Raw genomic sequence first — 24,148 nt, 5'->3', positions numbered from 1 at the left:
CCCTTTTAGATTCATTTTCACATGCGGGAACAGTGAAAAGTCGCAGGGAGCAAGGTCTGGACTGTAGGGAGGGTGCTCGAGAAGTTTCAGTCCTGTCGTGGTCAAATATTCGGTGCAGGCTTTGGCGCGGTGAGCTGCAATATTATCGTGATGGAGGTACCAGGTGTCCATTCTTGACTTTGGCCGCAGGTTCTTCATAGATCCAATGACTTTAGGCAGGCATTGTTCAGTATACCACTTAGCTGTGACTGTCTTCTGCGTGTCCAAAACGACACGTTCCACAATTCCACTCGATTTGAAAAATACAGCTATCATTTTCTTCTTTACAGATCGGGATTTTCTGACAATTACGGGTGTGTCGTCATCATCAAAGACCCAAACTTTGTTTTGAGCCTTGGTCGGCAGATCGTAATAGTACAGCCAAGTCTCGTCACCTGTCACGATGTTGTTCACATACCGAGATTGTCCCTTATCAAACTTTTTTAACATCTCTCGGCACCAAGTCACACATCGTGTCATCTGCTCTTCAGTCAGTTGATGCGGCACCCAGAGAGAACAAAGTTTCTTCACGTGCAAATGATCTTGCAGAATCGAACGAATTGCTGGTGCATTTAGGCCCAAAGTATCCTCTATCTGTTGGTAGGTCACTCGCCTGTTTTCGTCAAGCATTTTCCTCACAGCAGTAACGTTTTCCTCCGTAACTGACATTCGTGGCCTTCCCGGCCTCTCAGAATCCTTCAGAGTGAAATTTCCCCTTTGGAATTCTCTATACCACCTGAATATCATTGTACGATGTGGACAATCATCATCTAGTGCAAGAGTCATTTCTTCTAAGCACTGGTCTATGGTTAAACCACGCACGAAATTATACCGCAAAACTGTCCTTATCTCATTTCGTGACCACGATGCCATCGCAAGCACTTTACACTCTCACTACTAATGAATAACTGAGCCCATCGACTTGGTGCGGCGGCTACTATGCACGTATGAACATGTCTCAACATGCAGCAACAAGCAGCTTCCTGTGATTCATTGTTGCGTCATATTGCAAAACTTTTCTAGTATCCTTTGTATATATTTTTACCTCTCAAATTTTTTTCTCTCCAAAAAGTAAAGTTTCACAAGGAAAACTGCAGAGAGCTGGCATGCATGTTATCATAATTAAAGAAATACACAAATACATACCCAACTTCTTTACTAGTTTTTTATTCTTGTTTAACTTTTTTAATGCCTCTGCATCCATGAACTGCAAGTTGTTGGCTTTCGCTTCATCACAGTGCTGTTGGTCACCAAGAATACAAACTGTAAACTTTGGCCGTGGGATATTCTTTAGCCTATGAATTAAGAAAAAGCCTGATTTATACAGAATTATCTTAAATACTCAAAGCTGAAGAAATATATAGGTGACTAAATTCAAATTAAAGTATTTAGTTTAACTGAAACATTTTAAGATGAGAGAAAAAAAAGCAATTTATTTTCAGTGGCAACTTACTTCTTTACAAATATTCAAAAAAATGGAGGAATGCTGCTGTTACAACACACAAAGAGAGAGAGAGAGAGAGAGAGAGAGAGAGAGAGAGAGAGAGAGAATATAAATTCTACTGAAGATTAGTGAGAAGACAATCCAATTCGCATAGTATTCGTTTATCATTTTGCTTTTATAGTGGCCACAAACAAAAGGTACAGGCTGGAAACTAGAGTACTTTAGTTTGGTATAAGTTGAGATTGGTCTTGAATTCCTGTAGAAAGTTATTTTCTGAAAACCACAAGAAAGAAGGTTGCTCCGATGAACACAAATAGAATGGATAAAAGAGAAAGAAAGTCAAGTCTGCAGTTTAAACATGAACAGTGTGTGGGAAAAAAAAAAAAAAAAAAAAAAAAGAGGTAGAATTACTAATGCCAATTCAGAAGAACTGGCTTCTTTTGGATAGAATATAAGATGTTAAGAGGGAGATTCTAGGTGCCACCTCAGATACTGAAACAATATTCCATGGCAGGGCAAATTTGTACATCTTTTGTAAGAAATAACACAGGACTGAATTTTAGTACTGAAGTCAAGTTTTTTCTAAAGAAATGGAAAAATATCAACAAAACTTGGTGATGTGGCATTAGAATTGTTTCAGGATTCTTCTATTAGAAGACCTAAGGAGGAAGCGAATAATGTATTTGGTATGGTAGGATGGAGACCTACTAACTCTAAACCTCTCTAACTAGGTGAATTCCAAGAACTAAAGATCAGTTTTCAGCATAAATCATTTTATTTCTTAGTTAAAATAAAACAAATATCAAAATAAATGCCAAATACAAGATTCTCAGGTCTCAGTTCACAGCCTCATGGCTTATCAGCAATAAAAAGTCATCACTGAATCTAGTATTCTGCTGCATTTTTCGCTCTAAAAGCATTTCAATTTTTATACACGTATTATAACATTATGGTATTTTCAAATTAGTTACTAAAGAGAAAAAACATTAAATAAAACACAAAAGATGCAGTAAATCAATGCAACAAATACATTTAAATAATTGTTATTGTTGAGATTTTTCACATTAAAAAACACTAAATAATCCCATAAATCTTAGTCTTTTTTTTTTTTTTTGTCTAGTTATTGAACAAAATATACAGTCAGACTTCTACATAACGAAATCAATCATTCCCTTGAAAAAATTCGTTATAAAGAAATATGACCTTTTCAACAATGAAAAATACTGTAAATTCATAAATATAGTAAAAGATGGGAAAGAATAAATTTTCTAACATTTTAAAACAATTTATTAATACATACATATTAAGAAATGACTACTTATATGATGCCCACAATTTATTAGTACACTTCTAAGAATTATGTTGTACAGTGGATTCTACTGTACACCATTCATAAAAATGTTCACATCTGTTTAAACTTTAAATACTCAGATATATTTTGTGTTGCATTTTCTTCCCAATGAAGGCCTCAATGCAAAGTTTCAAATGGTGTCAACATTTGTTTAGAAGGTTTAATATTGTCCTCACTTTCATCCAACTCACGTCAATATTGTCATTAGTTCTTTAAATATGCTCCAAAACGTTGGAGTCATTCAGATATTCAGCTACTATGACATCATTATCAACTCCTAAAAATTCGTCAAGAACTCCACCGATCAAACCTCACTTGGAACTCTTCCCAAGATTGCCCAATGTCTTCTAGTAGTTCATCCCTCTCATCTCTGTTAATTAGCATTTTAGCAAAACCAGCTTTTGCGAAACAATCCTTAATCATTATTTCTGTCACATCTTGACTCCACACTTTCACCAACTCTGATATGCACATCCACAAATCTATAACAGAATCTATAGGTTGGTTGGTTTCTATTCTAAGCATAATTTTTTTTCAGTATGTGCTTTCAGTAGTGCATTTTCAAATTCTTGATAATGCCCTGGTCCACTAGCTGCAGTTAAGATGAATTATTCAGAAGGAAGAAAACAAACTTCACCCTTGTAAGTTTAGAAATTACCGAGTGAAGGTGGGCAGAGCCAGTTATCGACAATCAACACGATTTTTCTGTTTTCTTTTTGTCATCTTTCTATCGAAATTTAAAATCCACTGTTCAAAAATTTCACTTGTCATTCAAGGTTTTTTTGTTGTAGTTGAACTCTAATGACTTTATTCCTTTGAAACATCGGGGTTATTTACTTTTGACTATTACCAAAAGCTTCAGTTTTTCATTACCAGCCATATTTGCAACCAAGAGTGTAATTCGCTCCTTACTATTTTTACCACCTAAAGATTTATTATCTTTAAAAGTCAGTGTCTTGTTCGGCAAACATTTAAAAAATAGACATGTTTCATCAACGTTGAATAGGTCTTTGAACTAGTAGTCCTCCATAATTTTTTTAAAAACTTTCTTTCCAATGGGTACAGTCTTCGATTGCAACTCCGCTTTCATCAGAAATAATTTTTTAGAGCAAGCCATGACACTCTTTAAATTTGTCCAGCCAACCAGAACTGGCATGGAATGTTTTGTGCCCCAGAAAAGATGCATACGCCATAGCTTTTCTTTTCTTAATAGCTCTGATATCGGCATGTTTTGGTCTTGAATCAACTTCAACCACTTAAAAACTGCTTCATTTACATATTCCCAAAGGCATAATTTCGCACACTTCCGAATGGGTCCTGTTTCCTCAAACAACTTGGGAATCGAAACAGGGTTTTTCAGAATGGTTAATATACTACTGACAGGGACATCAAATTTTAAAGCGACTTCTGTTTTTTTTTAACGCCGTGATCTACACTATTAAGCAACATTTCCACTTTTTGCACTACACTCAAGGAGTTCCTCTTAGACACTGTAAGGTTACCTGTACAGCAGTTAAACAAAGCTGAAATTAGGGACCACTTGTAGTTACCATTTAAAAATTAGTGAAAGTGTGGATGACTCATTTCTTTGAAACAATAGATGAATTTCCAAGATAAAGGAAAATCACTCTCTCCTAATTCTCTAATAGGATGCTTTCAGTATAAAATAGGTTGACCAGAGCCAATGCCCATGTCGAGAATATGCCTTAATCTTTGCCACTGGCTGTGGACAGCTGACCAGTGGAATTTCTCTACATAGTAGTGTATAAGTTGTATAGGTTTTACTTCTTTTTAGCCATTGCTGATCCACTGCTGGGCAAAGGCCTCTCCCAAACTTCCATCTTTTTCTATCCCACACCACGGTTGGCCAGTTTCCTCTTGCAGGGTTTTGCAGGCACCATTAAATTGTAAAATGTTTTACCTCTTAATCTGTAGAATTAAAGTCTTTATCTATTAAAAGCTAAAGGAATTAATAATGCTTAATCCTTTTAGCTCTTAATTCATGCTTTCTGCAGCATCAGCTTTATTGCCTAAAGGCCAGAAGGGCAAACAATGTGTTAAAATCAGTTCGTTATATGGAAATGTTCTTCATTATAGGGAAACTATTTACAATGTAATGACCAAGGGGAAATCAAAAAAGTTCGCTACATAAAATTTCGCTATGTGAAAGTTCATTAAAGAGGTCCGACTGTATTTAGTTAGAATTTTATTTAATTTTTTTATTTCTTGTGCATAGTGAATATAATCATGTTTTACCAGTAACCCCCCCCCCAGAAAATTTAATTTAAAAAAATTTAAAACTACTAATTAAAACCACTGATTCCATCTCTTCTAACAAAAATTTTGAGAAATTTCAGCTTGTCAAACCATTTACTAAATGCAATATGCAAATCTAAAAGAATGTTTTACTGCATGACAAGCTAGATTTAATTCAGCAGCACTTTATTTCAATTCTTCATTGGAATGTGGTCCATAGTCTTTCATTTTCTGAATTACCTTGAAATCAGCATTTAAGGAATTGGTAGTGGATATTCAAGAAATTGAAGCAGTTTGAGCAGGAAGAGGCTTCTCAAACTCGAAGGTGGAATGAATGTGCTATCATCAGCAAAACTATGGATAGGATTTCTGGTCAATGGAAAGTCATCAATATACAAGAGGAAAAGAGTGAGAGAAAGAACTGCATCTTGGGAAACACCAGCATTAGTGGAGAAGTTAGAAGACATTGTAAAAAGGTGATACAGAACAGAAGTAAGCTCAGGGAAACAGAATAGAACAAGTGAAGGAATACCATTAGTACCCAGCACTTTCTTGCCATCAAGACTGTTCGAAATTCTTCTGACATCCTCTTGATGAAAGACAACAGGAGGCATCGAATGAAGTATACTGGGAATGGTAGGAGGTGCTTTACCAAGATCATCAATACACGAGTCGGAAGAAAAGTAGGATGCTAGCAGGTCAGCTTCATATTTGGCTGAAGAGGCAAGAGGACCATCCAGATTTGACAGAGGTGGCAAGATGTTTGTTTGCTATTTGGTTTTTAAGAGCATTAGCAACTAAGGCCATATTGCTCCGGGGATATGCGGTGGTCATTCCCTGACCTTACCGCACCCTCCATATTTGGTGGTCACGGGCTCGAACCCTGGTCTATTCAAGAAGCATGTGCTACGCACTGCTGCTCCTGCCCACCTGGCTACAGAGGCGCTAGAGATGGGCAAAAGTTGCAAATAGCTTTGGCAAGAAGTGGGAATGCTTGACTACCATCTACACTGAATAATCACTGCTTCACAATTGTTTCGGACTTTGATGCAGGCAGAAAATAAACCTGAAGATTTAAATATAGGCCAATTGCGATATGGAATTCTTATCGTGAATAGCCTTAGCACATTTATTGGAAAACCAAGGTTTAGATAAAGGACGAGATTTTAAGGTGGAGTGTGGAATAAAGAATTCAATCACAACAAGAATAATTTCACTCACACGATCTGAGCAAATGTTGACATCAGAAGGGAAAAGAAAGGAAATCTCACAGTTCATCCCATTTTGCATTCTTATAATGCCAAACAACCTGAGATTGAGAATGGCCACAAGAAAAAGACTCCAATGGAGAAGAGACCATCACCAAGTTGTGATTTTAGGTGCCACTCACTGACTGTGTAATTAGAAGGAGGGTTGTTTGAAAAAGATCAAGCATGTTGGCTGCGTGGTTTTTCTGGTATTCTGGATTGTCTGGTATTCTGGAAGGTAAATGAACAATCTGTGCAAGGTCATTGGTAATTGCAAAGCCTCAGCATCTTAGCCAGCTGGGTCCATGTGACTAGAAGCCATCTGGAGTTGAACATTAAAATCACCAGGGAAAATTACCTTACGATTAGGAAAGTTGGACTAAAGAAAGTCAAGTTTCAATGAGTGCAAGTCAAACAGTTCAACGTAATTAGTGGAGTTGGGAGAACGATAGAGGCAATAGATGAATTTAACAGAATATGGCAGAAATTTTAAGCCAGAGAATATCAGAACAAACATATGCACCACCTTTGAAGTGAAAGGAATCATACAGCGAATAATGAGAACTGAGATGAGCAGTGTTTGAGTTCAACCAATAATTAAGATTCTGTCAGAAGTACATGGGGGTCTGCAGACTAAGTAGTAATGGATATCATTCAGATTGGAATTGAGACCACATATATTTGTGAAACGAACAAGCAAGTGTTTGGGAGGTTTAGATCTTTTTGCAGATAAGTTTGTTGTATTAGTTTGGCTATTCACAATGTACTCAGCAGCAAGAAAAGGTAGGAAGGGTATGTTGCGTGAAGCAAGAATTTTTCGACAGGGCAAGAATACACTCAGCTCCTTGACATAACATGGTCTCATCATGTAGCTGCAGCATTTTTTATTGCATCAAGAATATTATACAAGGGGCATTCAATAAATTAGCTACCTAATGTACTTCCCATAGTTATATTTCAATGATTCATGATTTATCATGTTCCTACATATATCAACAGGAATCATACTAATTTTGATTCCACTATGTTTTTAGGTTGTGCTGCTGTAACAAAAAGCAGAAAGCCACCTGTATCAGATTATGGATTTGCTGAAATAGGAGCATAGTTCAGTCATCAAGTTTCTCACCAACGAAGGAAATGAGCCAAAGGCCATTCATGAAAGGATGGTGGCTGTGTATGGCAACAGTGCACCTTCACAGTACAAGGTGAAATTCTGGTCAAAACAATTCAAGTGGAGTAGAGTCCATCGAAGATGATCCACATCCAGGAAGGCCTGCCTGTGACAGCAATCACTCTAGAAATGTGCCAAGCTGTGGAAATCCTTATGCCAAATGACAGATGTTTAAAGGTGTCCCAAATCTCTAGGGCAGGTTTCTCAACCTTGTCGTTGCTGAGGCACACTACACACTACTATACTCATATATCCGCAAATGGGAAGCTTATTATTATTTCTGCTGGGTATATTTAATAATACTTATTATTTGTTTTAAATACAGTCAGTCCTCATATAGCATGATAGTTGTGTTCCTAGAAACCCTCGTGCAATATAAATAACAGGCCCTATGGGAAAAATAGGGTTAGGTGTCGACCACCCAAGATTGAACCCACATTTGTAACCAAAACCTTACCAAACACAATAAATAATTGTAATAAAATATTTATGTATTTTATTACAACTATTACATAATAAAATATTGCTAATGCTTTTGCTTCTATCGTAAGCAAACTTGTACTTTGTTTGATTTTCCTTCCAAACAGATGACAGCCGTTCCATCTCTTTCAATTCTTTGTGTCTTGATCTAATGGATTTTATTACACTTTGAGTTGTTCCTGCTATGAAAGTTGTTTTCACTTTCTCTGCATTCTTTCTAATTGTCGGCATTGCCTCATTTAGGCCTGTAGCACGTGCAATATCACATTTTCTTTCATTTTGCTCAAAGCGTTTCAGAATTTCATATTTTTTTCTCTATGGACAGAGGTGGCTGGCCATAAGCCTTACTGGGGAAACCCCAGTGGGCCAGAAGACAATGGCGGCCGGTAAGAATTTTTGACCCAGTCCATCTGTCTATCCATATTGCTTTTCTTTTTCTCTCTGAATCTGCAGTGTCTTCACCAGGATGCTTCCTTTTCACACCTTTTAAGTATTTTACTCATTTTTAGGGAATAAAGCACAATTACAAAATGAGGAGGCACGCTTGATACACATAAACAAAGCTGGTGAATGTATCAACTGAATAAACAACACCGTAAAGGCAGAGACACAGTATTAACACCTCACTAGCTCACATTTTACTAAAGCACATTTCTGGAGGTCACTACCATGAAACAATAAAAACAATTTCCAGCTGCATTTCTGCTGGTGGAATCTGTTATAAACTGATAGTAAACTCGATCTAATTGCATTTGCGATAATACTGATAGCTGGAATTGTGTTGGTTTTTACATTATTATGGTTAAATGTGTTTCCCCTTCACTGATATAAAAAACAAAAATACATTTTCAGAATCTTCTCTTCATTCCTATCATACTGCATTCAGTTGGGGTGATTCCACATTGGACTGCCATTTCTTGTAAGCACAAAGGCAAATCATGCATAAGTGAATTCGGTTCGTGTCATGTTCCCCTATTTATAAATTGTGTATGATCGAATTCATGTAGCGTAAACGTGTTATACAAGGACTGACTATCTTTTTTTTTTGAACATACATGAAATTTAAAAGAAAATATGTAAAAAATTAATGTAATTATGTTATAATTGTATTTTGTTTGTTGTTATTTATATAAAAACAAACAAAATACAATTATAACCTTTTAATCAGTGAGACAGTTGGGTTTGATCGGAGGCGCACAGCTTTTTTATTTATTATGGATAGGCTTACCTCTCAGCTCCTCTTCTATCGACTTTAGTCTCTCTCTCTCTTGTTTAATTTCATTTAAAGCGGAAAACTGTTTCACACAAGTAGGAAGTGAAAACGGCAATAAAATTCTAATTGCTATTTCCGAAATTCATAGAAATTTGTTTTGAATTTTGATCCAAAATTTGCCAATATTAGTGTTATTAACCCCTTCATGGATTATCCCGAGATATCGCATTTTTAGTTTTAAAAGTTATTTGGAATTACACAAAATATCTCAGGATACAATAATACCCGAAACAAACAATAATACCTCCAAATTTAGGACTGAAATGTATTTTCTCTGGCATTTATCTGGCTAGTTTTGCATTAGGCAGGTAAATCCCAAGTTTTCTCAAGATTTTCTTACGCCTGACAGCAAACAACTAGCTTTTGTTTTACTTATATTGTACAGCAATGTCAAAACAGTAGCACTCATTCCTGTGCCGCCAGTAAGCAAAATATAATTTGCCGTCCTAAATGCAGAATACTGAACCCACAAAAATAATTCACAAAAACAATATTGAAAAATATTTCGGCACCCTCTTGAACTGCCGCTTACCTCCCCTGTCCACTTGTGGCGGCTGTGTATCAGAATGTACCGTATTTCCCCATGTATAAGATGCACCTTTTTTCGAAAAATTTGGGGTCTAAAAACTGGGTGCGCCTTATACAGTGGTTGTAGATTTTTTTTACTTGCATTTCCCGCTTGTTGTCTTTGCGTTCATTGTTTCGCACTTGTTACCGGTATATTAGGTTACGTTTTGCCACATTCTGCCCAGAAATGGCTCAGAAAAGATTTTCGTACAGTGCTGAATTCAAGTTAAAAGTGATCCAGTTTGCAAAAGTGAATGGACATCGTGCTGCGGAACGTAAGTTTGGTCCTCCTCCAACTGAGAAAACAATCCGAGACTGGCTACAGGAAGAAGAAACCATACTGAAAACGCCACGGCAGAAGAAGGCCATTAGAGGCAAGTCAGCAAAATGGCCTGATTTAGAGAGGGAATTGAGATATGGATTGAGGAGCAAAGGGCAATTGGAATTCCTGTGTCCACAAAGATGGTTCAGCATGAGGCAAGAATTGCTGATGAAAAAGAAGTTACTGATTTCAAAGGAGGACACAATTGGTGCTTCAGGTTCAAGAAATGGAATGGACTAAGCATGCGTATATGCACCAGACATGCCCCAAAGATGCCTGAAAGCTATGAGCAGAAGGTCCTTAAATTTCATCGTTTTGTCATTCAATGTCGGAGGACACATCAGTTTGAGTTGGGACAGATTGCAAATATGGATAAAGTTCCCCTTCAATTTGATGTCCCAAGTAACAGAACTGTTGATAAGAACGGGGTGAAAACTGTAACTGTGAAGACAAGTGGACATGAAAAGAACCATTATACAGATGTTCTAGCTTGTTGTACCGACGGAACCAAGCTGCCTCCTATGCTGATTTTCGAACGCAAAACAATGCCAAAAGAAGACATTCTTTGAGGAGTGATTGTCCACGTTCATGACAAGGGTTGGATGGATCAGGATGGGATGAAGATCTGGTTTGAGAAAGTTTGGAGCAGGAGACCAGGTGGGCTCTTACGCAAACCTGCCCTATTGGTGCTTGATCAGCTCAGGGCACACATAACAAAAAATACAAAGAAGATTGCTGCAAAGCAAAAAACAAAACTTGCCGTCATACCTTGACATCCCAGCTCCAACCACTTGATGTCAGCATTAACAAACCCTTCAAAGCTGACATGAGAGACGAATGGAACCAATGGATGAAGTCTTCTGGGGACAATTTGACACCAGCAGGAAGAGTGAAGAAACCAATTATAGGAGAAGTTTGTACCTGGGTGAAAAGATCCTGGGATAATATCAAGATTGAGATCGTTGTCAAGTCATTTATGAAGTGTGGCATTTCAAATGCCATAGATGGAACTTAGGACGAGGCAATATATGAAGACAGTGATTCGTCATCAGACACAGATGAGGACAAGCTAATGGATGGGAGTTTCGACAGTGATGAGTTGTATGAATTTTATGATGAATAAAACTTGAGTTCAATAATTTTATGTAATACAATTTTTTTTCAAATTTCGGGCCCCAAAATTAAGGTGCGTCTTATGCATGGGGAAATACGGTAGTTAGTTCGCGATTACTGTTTGTGGCTGGAGGTTACTGCTTGTGCATTCCACTTGATTTTTTAAATTTATTTATATAATGAATAATGAAGACTTTTTCTGTACCTTTCTTTTAGCTCAAGCACTAATTTATTAAAAAAATCTGTATAACTTGCACACTTTTTGGCATATACGAGATAACTCGGGATAGCCCAAATGGGTTAATGAGTTAATTACATGTATTTTCTACGAAAAAATTAATAAAAAACAAAAAACTATACAATGAGTATTCGCATGATGCATACTTTTTAAACTGTAAAATAAAAAAAGGCAATCCGTTACTTCACATTTTCCGGAAAACAATGTTCCGGGAAGTGAATTTCCACCGGCTTGTCACTACAAATTTCAGTCAATTCTTCTTCCTCTTGCAGATTGAGTTCTAAGGTTGGAAGAGTTCTTGTTGAAAATTGTTCTCCTACCCACAAATATTTTTTGGTACCAAAGGATGGAAAGTAATGCTCAATTTTTGTCTTTAACAGCTCTAAGGTTTTGCTTATTAAATTAATTATTTTAGTATACAGGCAGTTCTTGCTCGACTAGTTTTTTTTCCCCAAGTATCAAGTATGAACAAAATCAAAAATATGAACATTAATTGCAAAAAATGAATGTTAAAACATTCATAAATACCACATCCAAGCCACGTATGTAGCTATACATTACAGTGTACCCCACTTTAAGGTATTAATCGCTTCCAGATACACCATCGTATCACGAAAATATCGTAATATGAACCCAATAACATCTGTTTTTTGGTAATTTGTTTCAAGATCTCGGAAGTTGAAAATTTTGCTATATAGCTAAGCTATTTACTCTCTAAAATTTCATTTTTAAGGTCATGAGCGTGACCTTAAGGCCATATAAAAGGTCGTGAGCGTGGTTGGTTTGTGAATTGTATTAGTTACCAATTCAAATCATTAAAATGCACTACACTTTCATCGTTATCATATCTAAAGCACATTTCTGGAGGTCAAGACCATAAAACAATATAATACTGATAGCTGGAATACTGTGGGTTTTTACATTATTTTGGCGAAATGTTTCCCTTTACTGAAATCTTCAATCGTATATAAAAAAAATAAATTTTCAGAATCTTCTCTTCATTCTTTTTTTTTAAAGGCTTCGTAAACTTGTTACTCCATGCGAATCATGTTAGTTGCAATTTGTGTGCTGTTAAAAATTGCTAATATGAAATCGCGAAATTTATAATTAAAAGAGAAGATTATCTTGGAAACAAACGCCTCTTGTAGCATTTCTGAAGAAGACGACTCCTTGTGCAACAAACCAAAGAGTGCCGAGCCTATGAGTGTGCATTTAGTTGATGATGAAGAATAAACATTCTTTAACATTTGTAAGTCATAATTAATTTCTCTATTATTATAACTTGCTTGATTTTACAGGCTACGTTTTCATTTCTTTGGATAAATCAATCATTGTTTAAACAAACTAATTAGCTAACTAATTTCATTGTTGATAAAGTAACCCCTATTTTTAACATTATGTCTATGGGAAATAAATTCCCACTTTACGAGCACACGGTAGGAACGAATTAACTCATTAAGTCGAGAACTACCTGTAATTCATTTTGGCAATCAAGAGAAACATTTCTAAATTTTTTCATTTACATATTTTTTCCCTATACCCAAACTTTTCTTTTAAGGCAAACATAACATTTATTCGTGCAGCTTAATAAATTAAATCTGCTAGAAAAGCTAATTTACAGCACCAAATTTCATCACCTAAATAATCACAAAATTCTGACTGCTCCAGTAAAAAAAATTAGCATTTCCTCACACAACTTGTACATGCACATAAGTACATTTCCCTTTCAATAGTAACCAAACTTCAGTATGTATTATTAAAAAAACATGATCAGACTCCAGTTCCTCACATAATTTTCCGAAATTACATTTTTTGTTGTCTTGTTTTTTAAACCACATACCACACATAAAGGCATTTGTAAGTCATAATTAATTTCTCTATTATTATATTTTATAAATCTTGGATACCAGTATATGAAAATCCCATTGCCAAATAATTATCAGCTAGTTGTTATCAAGTTGCCTCAAATTTATCCATCACAAATAACACTGAACAACAAATTTTGGGTCATATCTTGTAATGGGCACAAAAATAAGTTTACTTTATAGATTTTGGGGCACTAACTACGGAAATATTGCTTAAAATAGCAGATTGGCTCTTGTTTTTGAAAACAGTAGTTTTTTTATATTTATACAAGGTATTTTTTATTTACATGGCAGTAAGATGTAGCTATGAACATACCTGTACAGTGTGTCCTCGTATAGCACGATAGTTGTGTTCCTAGAAAACCTCGTGCAATGCAAAATCGTGCAATATAAACAACAGGCCCTATGGGAAAAGTGGGGTTAGGTGCCAACCACCCAAGATTGAACACACATTTGGAACCAGAACATTACCAAACACAATAAATAATCGGGTAATTTTAATCGTTATAAAATACTTACGTATTTTATAACGATTAAAATATGTAATAAAAAATATATATATTTTATTATAATATAATAAATAATAAAAAATATATTTTTATATAATATAATAAAGTATTTTTTAATAGTAAAAAATTTATTATATTAAATAAAATAGTCGTAATAAAATACTTACGTGTTTTATTACGACTATTACGTAATAAAATATTGCTAATGCTTTTGCTTCTATCGTAAGCAAACTTTTTTGTTTGATTTTCTATCCAAACAGATGACACCCGTTCCATCTCTTCCAATTCTGTGTCTTAATCTAATGGATTTTAATTACACTTTGAGTTGTTCCTGCTATGAAAGTTGTTTTTATTTTCTCCGCATTCTTTCTAATTCTCGGCGTTGCCTCATTTAGGTCTGTAGCACATGCAATATCACGTGGTCTTTCATTTCGCTCAAAGCGTTTCACAATTTCATATTTTTTCTCTATCGACAGAGGCGGACTGGCCATAAGCCTTACCCAGGAAATCCCGGTGGCCGGTGTGATTTTGGCCATAAACCGTAATATGAGGCCACTATAAATTTTGCCGGGTAAGAATTTTTGACCCAGTCCGCCTCTGTTTATCGATATTGCTTTTTTTTTTCTCTCTCTCTGAATCTGCAGTGTCTTCGCCCGGACGCTTCCTTTTCACACCTTTTAAGTATTTTACTAATTTTTAGGGAATAAAGCGCAATTACAAAACGAGGAGGCACGCTTGATACACATAAACAAAGCTGCGCGCGTGTAGCAACTGAATAAACAACACCATAAAGGCAGAGATACACTATTAACATCTCAGATTTTACTAAAGCACATTTCTGGGGGGTTACTACCATAAAACAATAAAAACAATTTCCAGTTTCGTTTCTGCTAGTGGAATCTGTTATAAACTGGTAGTAAACTCGATCTAATTGCATTTGCGATTATACCGATAGCTGGAATTGTGTTGGGTTTTACGTTATTATGGTGAAATGTGTTTCCCCTTCACTGATATAAAACACATAAATACATTTTCAGAATCTTCTTCATTCCTATCGTGTTGGGGTGATTCCGCGTTCGACTGCCATTTCTTGTAAACACAAAGGCGAATCGTGCATAAGCGAATTCGGTTCGTGTTATATAAGATATCGTTCCCCTATTTATAGATCGTGTATGATCGAATTCGTGTAATGTAAACACGTGTTATACGAGGACCGACTGTATTATCAAACACGGGACCTTTTCATCTTTCGCTTGTATTCAGTTTTGGGAGTATCTCTTTTCACTATCCAACAATAACTGGCTAACATAGCTGCACTCCATTTCATTTTGTATCGTTGTTCCATTGCTGTGATGTCTTGATGGAAGCACTCACCATGTTCGTCGCTGATGGCACAACAGTTTGGCAGGAAAAAATCCAGGTATGAATACAAGAAATGCATCGTCAACGACATGTTGCACCCCAGTTTTTCGTAAAAAGTAATGAGATCTTCCACAACCTTCCTGTAGTTGCCGGCTTTAATATTTGAACTGGTTTTCTAAAAATTAACGTTTCCTAGAAAACCAGTCAAAACATTTAGAAAGGCTTTCCACGCTTTCTTGCTATCACTAAGGGCACACTTGAACTGTTTGTCTTTGAAAAGTTGCTGTATCTCCCTGGACGTTCACTGTCCAGGAAATCACATGTGATGCACAATAGTTTTTTGTCATAAATTCAGGCATCATATGTGATTCTCAAGGACCTTGCCAGCTTAAACATTTTTAAAAAATTGGACTTCTGACCGATGTTTTTAATTTTTTGTGGACTTATTAACAAGAAAATATTTTTTTAGAAAAGTTAATGAACCTTCATAAAAGTTTCCTAGTTTTACAACATAGCTACATCAAATATTTCAAATTACATGCAATGGTAGGAAAGTGTATTTTATTTCAGAAGTACAAAAAACTGAAAAAAAAAAAAAAAAAAGACTAATTTTTATGTTTATTTTCAAAACATTTCATACAATATGGCTTCTCACACGATTTACATTCAGTATGAACTTGCTTGGCAGCCAATTTGGGATTTTTTCCAGCAATTTTTGCTTCTTCGTAACATCCGTGACACCTTTTCCTGTGAATTTTACCATGGGAAAGCTTCAGAATTTCTAACAGAAAATGCTGAGATGAGGATTGACAAGTGGATGTACTAGAGGTTGGTTCCCATCAATTCTTTAGTGATTGCCTCTCTCACTTCTAAAAGAGACATTTTGTCTTTCTTCTCTTGCTGCAATTCATTGAAAATTAGGAATGTGTTCACAATTGCTGTCCCAAAAACTAAATTGCAATTTTTTTATACCATATCAATAATTTTCTCGTTGGTGACTGGTAACTTGAAAATTGGTCTGATACATCAATCCCCTTTTTTGCCTTATTGTATTCAGTTATCATTTCTGGTTTTACTTGTTCATTTCTTCTACATTTCTTCACTTCATCACCAAAACATCTCTCTTATCATGCCACTTAGTGATCACAATATTATCTTTTTGCATTGTTATTTTTTAACCCCTGCATAATTTCTTCTGGATTATTTTCTTAAGAACTCCCAATCACTACGAAGTGTACCACACAAATCTGTATTATTTGATTTCAGGTAATTCGCAAGAGGTATGCTAATATAATAATTACCTGCAACTAGAAGTCATCCTTCGTTTATTAGTCTGTCTAATAGCTTTATAGCCACACATCTAGGTTTATCAATACCTGATAGGGTTTGACCATTATAAACATCGAAAGATCAAACGTAACCATCTTTTGTACACAACTTGTATACTTTCAATCCATATTTGTTACTTTTTGAAGGGTTATATTGCCTGAATAGAAGCCGACCTCTGAACGGTATCATAGATTCGTCGATAACAATAACATCCCCGGGAAAGTATAAATTACACAAATTTGTAATTACCAGATCAATCAGGGATTGAATTTTATACAACTGATTAGAATGTTCTGCTGTGTTATCTGCAAAATGCCAGCATCTTAGTATGCTAGTAAAATGATTGTAAGTCATTCCAAAATTATGTAACAATGGATGATAGTACATAGGGTCTGTTTTCCAATAATACTCCTATCTCAGATATGAAACAATACCTTAGAATAGGATGAATCCCAAAAGCTTTTTCATTTCACTTTCACTGGTATCTTTCCATCGTTGCATTCTTCCTTTCACTGTTTCTTGACTAATCATAACCTGATGAGCATATAAATTTGTCTGGTTCACCATAAGATTTATGACGTCTTAATTTATAAATTTATAATAAATGCAGGTTAGAGAAGCTTTACCATTTTCCATTACACTGTCAATATTTTGGATACCAGATGAATCTATGAAAGTTTCCTTCTGAGATGGAGAAATGTTGCAAGTCCAATAACTTTTACTAACAATAGCAGAACCTTCTTCATGTTGCACTGATGTACCTGCCATATCCATCAATTGTGTCAATATTTGTTTCATTTCATTTCCACTGTCAATATCAGGCTCTGAAACTGTATCTGGTAAGTAATCGTTGTCGCTATCGCTAGTAGAAAATGGCTCAGTCACTTTCCTCCAATATTCTTTGCAACTCCTCGTCACTAAGGTTACGACTACCCATTTTCACACTAGAAAATAACTAATACCTTGAGACTGTGGCCGAAACACTTCAATGTCAACAATATAACCTGAAAAGTAATAAAATTGGAGGGTAGTTTTAAATGAATCATACGTGATTCATGGACGTGGAGGCGTAAATTTGTATTCACAAGTCTGGGCATCACATATGCGTAGTAAAAAAAAAAAACATTACATACAATATACAAAATAGCTATATCTACATACTTATCTATATAATATCGGTGTAAATACACCATAGTTAACCCATAGATTTGAGCTACGATTGTAGCGTAGAAGGCATCGTTTTAATTGTATCTCATAATGTGGTTGCCTTCACAACAAGATAGCTACTATTGAATTACTTCAAATAAATAACGCTTCTCTAGTAGAGAAGACTACTGTTATTTATTTTCAGCGTACCACCACCCAGACGATCGTTTCGAAGCTTTCTGGCTTCGTCATCAGTGGGCGGGTAGGTAATACAACAAGCCATCTCAGTTGCGAAGTTATATCCACATTATGACAGATGCCAGAAGGGTGTGGTGGTAATGTATTTGGAAAATTAAATGCACTAGGCATAATTCTTATGGGTTTTGATAATTAACTATATAATATCGGTATAAATACACCATAGTTAACCCATAGATTTGAGCTACGATTGTAGCGTAGAAGGCATTGTTTTAATTGTATCTCATAATGTGGTTGCCTTCACAACAAGATAGCTACTATTGAATTACTTCAAATAAATAACGAGATGGCTTGTTGTATTACCTACCCGCCCACTGATGACGAAGCCAAAAAGCTTCGAAACGATCTTCTGGGTGGTGGTACGCTGAAAATAAATAACAGTAGTCTTCTCTACTAGAGAAGCGTTATGGAGAGATTGTGCAAGGATCAAGGGGTAGAATTTTTCTCAGCCTGGTCTGTGCTTGTTAACAGGAGAGACTGCTTCTACAGGGATAGGATACACTTAAATAGAAAGGGTGTAAGAATATTTACTGATGCTATCGAGGCAGAGTTAAGTGGGTTGGAAAACTGCTAGCTTGGGTGGATACACGGACTAATAGATTAACAGTAGCCGCTGGCAGAGATAAAAGTGATTCTTGCACTACTTCTATTGATATGCAATTGGGCAGCAGCCTGGAAAGCAAGGCAATGGGAATTTCCAGGACTGCTGGGAGTCATAATGGAACAAGTAAATACATGGGCTGTGTTAGGATAACTAAGAGTAGAAACAGGTGCATGTATACTTGCATGTACGCCAATGCTAGGAGTATAGTTAATAAATTCAATGAGCTTGAAGTGCTAGTCAAGACATCAAAGGCATTGTTGGGATATCAGAGACATGGTGTCACACACACACATAAGCAGTACAGAACTGGAATTTGGAGAGTACAATTTGTACAGAAAGGATAGACAGGACAGGAAGGGAGGAAGGGTTATGCTGTTAGTTAAGAAACACATAATCTAAGGAAGTGCATCCAATTGATGTGGGTGGACAATGCAATGTTGAGTCTCTTTGGTGTGACATAAGCACTGGTAAAGGAAAAATGAGAGGTGTGTGTTATAGGCCTAATGAATCTGATGAGTATAATGAGCAATTGTGCAGAGAAATAGAGTGGGCCAGTAAATTAGAGTGTCTTATAATGGGGGATTTTAATTTCCCGGATATTGACTGGAATTTGTAGGTTGATCAGCCACACACTAGCAAGGCTTTTGTGGATTTATTGGATGATTGTTTTCTACAGTAGCATGATCGGGAGGAAATTAGAGGGATTAATACTCTGGATCTGATTATCGGTAGTGATTCTTCATGCATCAAGAATCTGCAGATAAAAGAACCACTAGGTGGCAGTGATCACAGAGTGCTGAAGAGAGATTTACTCAAAGAGGTAACTACCATCAAGGGTAAAGGAAAGGGTTTTTGCTTTCTCAAAAGGTGACTACAGTGGTCTGAGACAGTATTTAAATTCTATACGGTGGGACCAACTGATGATGTTACCAACAGCAAATTCAAAATGGGAAGCATTCAAAGAATTAATCTTGGAAGCTACTCGACTTTTCTTACCAACAAAGAAATATTGTTCAAGATTTAGGCCTAAATGGATGTTACATGAATTAATTAGACCAGTGACAGAGAAGAAAAATGCATGGGATACATATAAATTAACATCTGACACAGAAGCCTATGATAGATATAAGCTGGTCTGTAACCAAGTTACGGAGGTTAGGCAGGCAAAAGCAGATTACAAAAAATCTTTGGCAAGGGATGCAAAGAAAAACAGCAAAGAGTTCTTTACTCATGTAAACTCTAGAAGGAAGGGGATGAATCAGATTGGTCCACTTGATATGGATGGTTCAACTGTTGACGAGCCTGCTCAGGTAGCTAACAAAGTAAATGAATATTTTGCATCTACATTCACACATGAGGAGTTATTCAAGGAGGGGAATGCCAGATGTGTATTCAACTCTGGCAGTACGCCAGATAATCTTGTAATAACTGAGTAAAGTGGAGGAGAAATTGTTGAAGATAAACATAAGAAAGGCACCTGGTGTGGATGAAATCTATCCAGTTATATTAAAGGAGGCGGCAAAGGAAGTAAGCAAACTCTTAGCCATAATTATGAGAGCTTCCCAGGACTCAAGGGAGGTACCCATGGACTGGAGATGTGCAAATGTGACCCCAATCCACAAAGGAGGATCAAAGGGGGATGACAGGTAATTACAAACCTGTTAGTTTAACTTGTTCCAGGGAAATTAATGGAGGCACTGGTTAAAGAAGCATTGCAGGATCATCTGGGCAAGACTTCAGTTATAGCTCGGACACAGCATGGGTTTGTTAAGGGGAAGTCTTGTCTGACAAATTTGATTGGATACTATGATGTAGTCACAAAGGAACTGGATGCAAAGAATAACTTTGATATCATATATTTGGATCTTAGAAAGTCCTTTGATACTGTTGCACATGGAAGACTGCTGCATAAATTGGAGCAGTGTGGCATTGGAGGCAAATTGCTGCTAGGGATAAAGGGATGGTTGAGAGAGAGAAGACAGAGTGGTAATCAATGGACACTGCTCTTCATGGACTAATGTTATTAGTGGAGTTCCTCAGGGTTCAGTGTTGAGTCCATTGTTGTTTTCTGTATTTATAAATGATATTGATGATGGTATATCAGGCTTAATGTCCAAGTTTGCAGACAATACGAAGGTTGGCAGGGTTGTTAATGACACTAATGCAACAGGATCTAGAAAAGTTGAGCAGATGGGCTGCGAGGTGGCAAATGAAGTTTAACATTGACAAATGTAAAGTACTACATATGGGAAGCAGTAATCCCAGAGTAACGTTTCAACTCTGTGGTACTACACTGACAGTGGTATAGAATGAAAAGGACCTGGGGATAATTGTGCAGGCAGATATGAAGTTTTCTGAGCAGTGCAGATGGTCTGCAAGAGTAGCTCATGGTGTCTTGTCAATGATATACAGGAATTTTTCTAGCAGGCATAAGGAGGTGATTATCCCCTTTTATAAGGCAATGGTCAGGCCACACCGTGAGTACTGTATATAGGTCTGGAGGCCTCATTTCAAGAAGGATGTAGAGCTGTTGGAATGAGTACAGAGAAATGCAACAAGATTAGTGAATGGAACAAAGGGTTGCTCTTACGAAGAAAGGCTTAAGTTTTGCAAATTAGTGTCTGGAGACTAGGCATCTGTGAGGTGATCTGATTGAGGTGTATAAATCCTTGAATGGTTTGAGCATGCTCAATGCTGATGAGATTCTTCCTCTTGCTCAGAATAATCACCTGAGAGGGCATAAATTCAAATTGAGGAAAGACAGTTGTAGGATAGATGTGTGGAAGTTTGCCTTCAGCCAGCGGGTGGTTGATTGCTGGAACAACTTCCACCTATAGTTGTAGAAATTGATAGCTTAAACAGATTCAAGGCAGAACTTGACAAACATTTGGAGTAAGTGGATGGGTGAAATAAGGGTGTTTTTTTTTTTTTTTGGTTGATGCTATATAAGCTTGCTTTTTTGCACCATGTGCCTTTGCTAATGCTAATTTTGCAGTCATGCCAACCACTTCAAGATTGGGTCATGTAGCTTCACTGGTTACTTTTAAGTCACTCTGGCCACTTTTTACAGCCACAAGCGGTCATCTGGGCATCTTGTGTCAATTGTAAATGCAGGATGCCCCATTTCAAGTGTAATGGTTGATGTTTGACCACCACGTTTTCTAATCAAATTTAACTTTTTTTTATTCATATCTGCAGAATTCTTCCTCAACTTCACTGTCACTACCTTTGCTAAAATCATTCTTATGCTTTGACATCATGGCTGAAGGGCATTTTTAACAAAAAGTGTAACAGAAATGATTTACACATGTACATGAGGTGAAGAACTACAAAAAAACATGAACATACTAAGTACTGTATGGGAAGCATGTATTCTTCCACAAAGGCAGGAAGCCTAGACCAATGATTTATTTAAATATCTATGAGTTTATATATATCAGGGTATTGTGAAAATTCATTCAACCAGCACACGAGTGTATTAAACACACACACACACTCACGTGCACATGTGCCCACTAACTACACATTTTGTTACCACACTGTTTATGGTATGAGGGCAATTTAAAGTTATGTATCAACACTTTAAATTGCTCCACATCTCAGGTACCATTATTAATTTGTATGAAAATGTTTGGCTTTTATTGATGAAGAAACATTCCCGAGGAAATAAAACCAACATTTGCATAATGTAAAAATTTATTCTTGAAGAATAAAAATATTACAAAGGCGAAAAGTTTGTGGGAATATCTACTTATTGATCTTTAAAAAGTGGAGGGAGGCATTGAACATGAGTTCATATGCTTTAATACTGGAATGCAGGCTACACTTCTTCTAACTAATCAAGTATATTTTATATACTTGATTAGTTAGAATAATATACTAATCAAGTATATATACTTCACAAGGGGATCTAAAAGGAGGAAAAAAGCTTATTGCTTACTTTACTGTGCCAGAAAACCTCTTATCTTTCTGAGGATCATAATTTTTTAGGGCAATCTGCAGTTCAACAGTCTCAACAAATTTTCTAGTCTTTTTCTGAGAATTTTCTAATGCAGCATTCACACACTCATAGAGAGTATCTCGACTGACTTTGGAACTGAAATAGGAAAAAATATATATAATAATAAATAATAATCAAAAAATTTACCAAATAAAATATTCCATTTCAGAAGAAATAATTTTAAATAATTACAAAATATGGTAATTTAATGAAGCTCAACTTACCTGTAAATATGTACGAAGCTCGACTTACCTGTTATTTTTAAATAGGTATTGAAATTATTATACAGCAATACCTCGCTTAGCATGGTTTCAAATAGTAGCACGTTTCGCTATAACATGGTTTTCAATTAAGTTTAAGTCAAAAATTTATTGTACAGACTAAGACTCATTCAATAGCCTAGACACTACATATATGCTGCAGTGCCAACTCTATTGTCTCACATGCACCAATAGCTCCCCATAAGTAGTCAGCAGCAACGTGCAACAGCATTCAGTATTCTTAATTCAATCCTGACGATACGACGTGATAGCTTTTCAAACTTGTTATTTCATAATTTATTTTTATCCCTTTAAATATGATCGAAAATATATATGCATCTTGAGTAGAAATCACTGCCACCAACATGCATTGTGTTTGGCAGCATGTTTTGCCCTATTTCACAAATGATTTCACTGGTTTTGAATCGCAAATTGCTGAGGACATTGTGAAGATCGGAAAAGACTTGAGATTCGAAACTTTGGGCACTGCTTATGTACGTGACTGCATTGACTCACATGCATATGGCTTAGATGATACAACTCTCCTTGAAATTGATGGCAAACTGCACAAGAAGAGGAAAACAATTCGGAAGTAGCACAAAAAGAATTTACAACAGAAGAATTGGAGAAAGTTTTTCTGGGGGGGGTTGACATGGCCTGCAAGGCAATTACAAATGGAGATCTGGATGTTAACGTAGCATAAAGATACTTCAAATTTTACAAGACGAGATTCGACGCTACAAAGACTTGTACGCCGAGAAAAAGAAGAGATGACTTCAACAGACTTTATTACTGAAATACCTAAATAAACAATAAAGCTCTTTTCTTATCTCTCATGTTACCTTTTCATTAATAAATTCGCAATATTTTTTTATTTCAAATCCTTTTAATTGGCTATCAAGCACAAATTGTTTATAGATTTGTATTTTGTTTACAGGCTGTTTATCTGGTATGCATTCAATTAAAACTCATTATAATTATACCTCAATCAGCATGGTTTCACATAACACAGAACAGTTTCGTATCCAATTATCAGTGCTATGCTGGGTATTGCTGTACATTCATTTTTAAAATGCGCCATTACTAATGCTATGGATGATACTGAAGACTTATTTTGAGAAATCAAATTAATGAAGATGAGTTCAAAAAGTGATGACTCCATTTGATATGTATGGTGATCATCCAGAAATTATAGAAGCAGCAACTAAGTTAGGTAGATATTCAGAAACGGGTGCCCCTTTCAAAATGGCGGCGAGGAGAGGAGGGGAAAAGCAATGAGTGGCGGGTTGTGACACCGCCCACTCACTGCGTTCC

At 36.2% G+C, this 24,148-nt stretch overlaps 1 protein-coding gene across 1 annotated transcript in view; it reads right to left on the bottom strand.

The window, feature by feature from the left end:
* The window catches only part of LOC150074872 (large ribosomal subunit protein uL1-like), a 57,100-nt gene extending 34,219 nt beyond the window's left edge, over window positions 1-22,881 (bottom strand). The window contains exons 1-3 of the mRNA XM_090389445.1: window positions 22,799-22,881; window positions 22,515-22,670; window positions 1,186-1,334 (exon numbers count right to left, since the gene is read on the bottom strand). Coding sequence (XP_090245571.1) covers window positions 1,186-1,334; window positions 22,515-22,670; window positions 22,799-22,881 — 388 coding nt within the window. The remainder of the gene's footprint in view (window positions 1-1,185; window positions 1,335-22,514; window positions 22,671-22,798) is intronic.
* Window positions 22,882-24,148: the final 1,267 nt, after the last annotated feature.

The sequence above is a fragment of the Mastigoproctus giganteus genome, unplaced genomic scaffold (genome assembly GCF_048544385.1).
Source record: "Mastigoproctus giganteus isolate SK-2022 unplaced genomic scaffold, ASM4854438v1 scaffold_23, whole genome shotgun sequence".
NCBI lineage: Eukaryota > Metazoa > Arthropoda > Arachnida > Uropygi > Thelyphonidae > Mastigoproctus > Mastigoproctus giganteus.
This window is presented reverse-complemented; position numbering and strand designations above follow the sequence as displayed.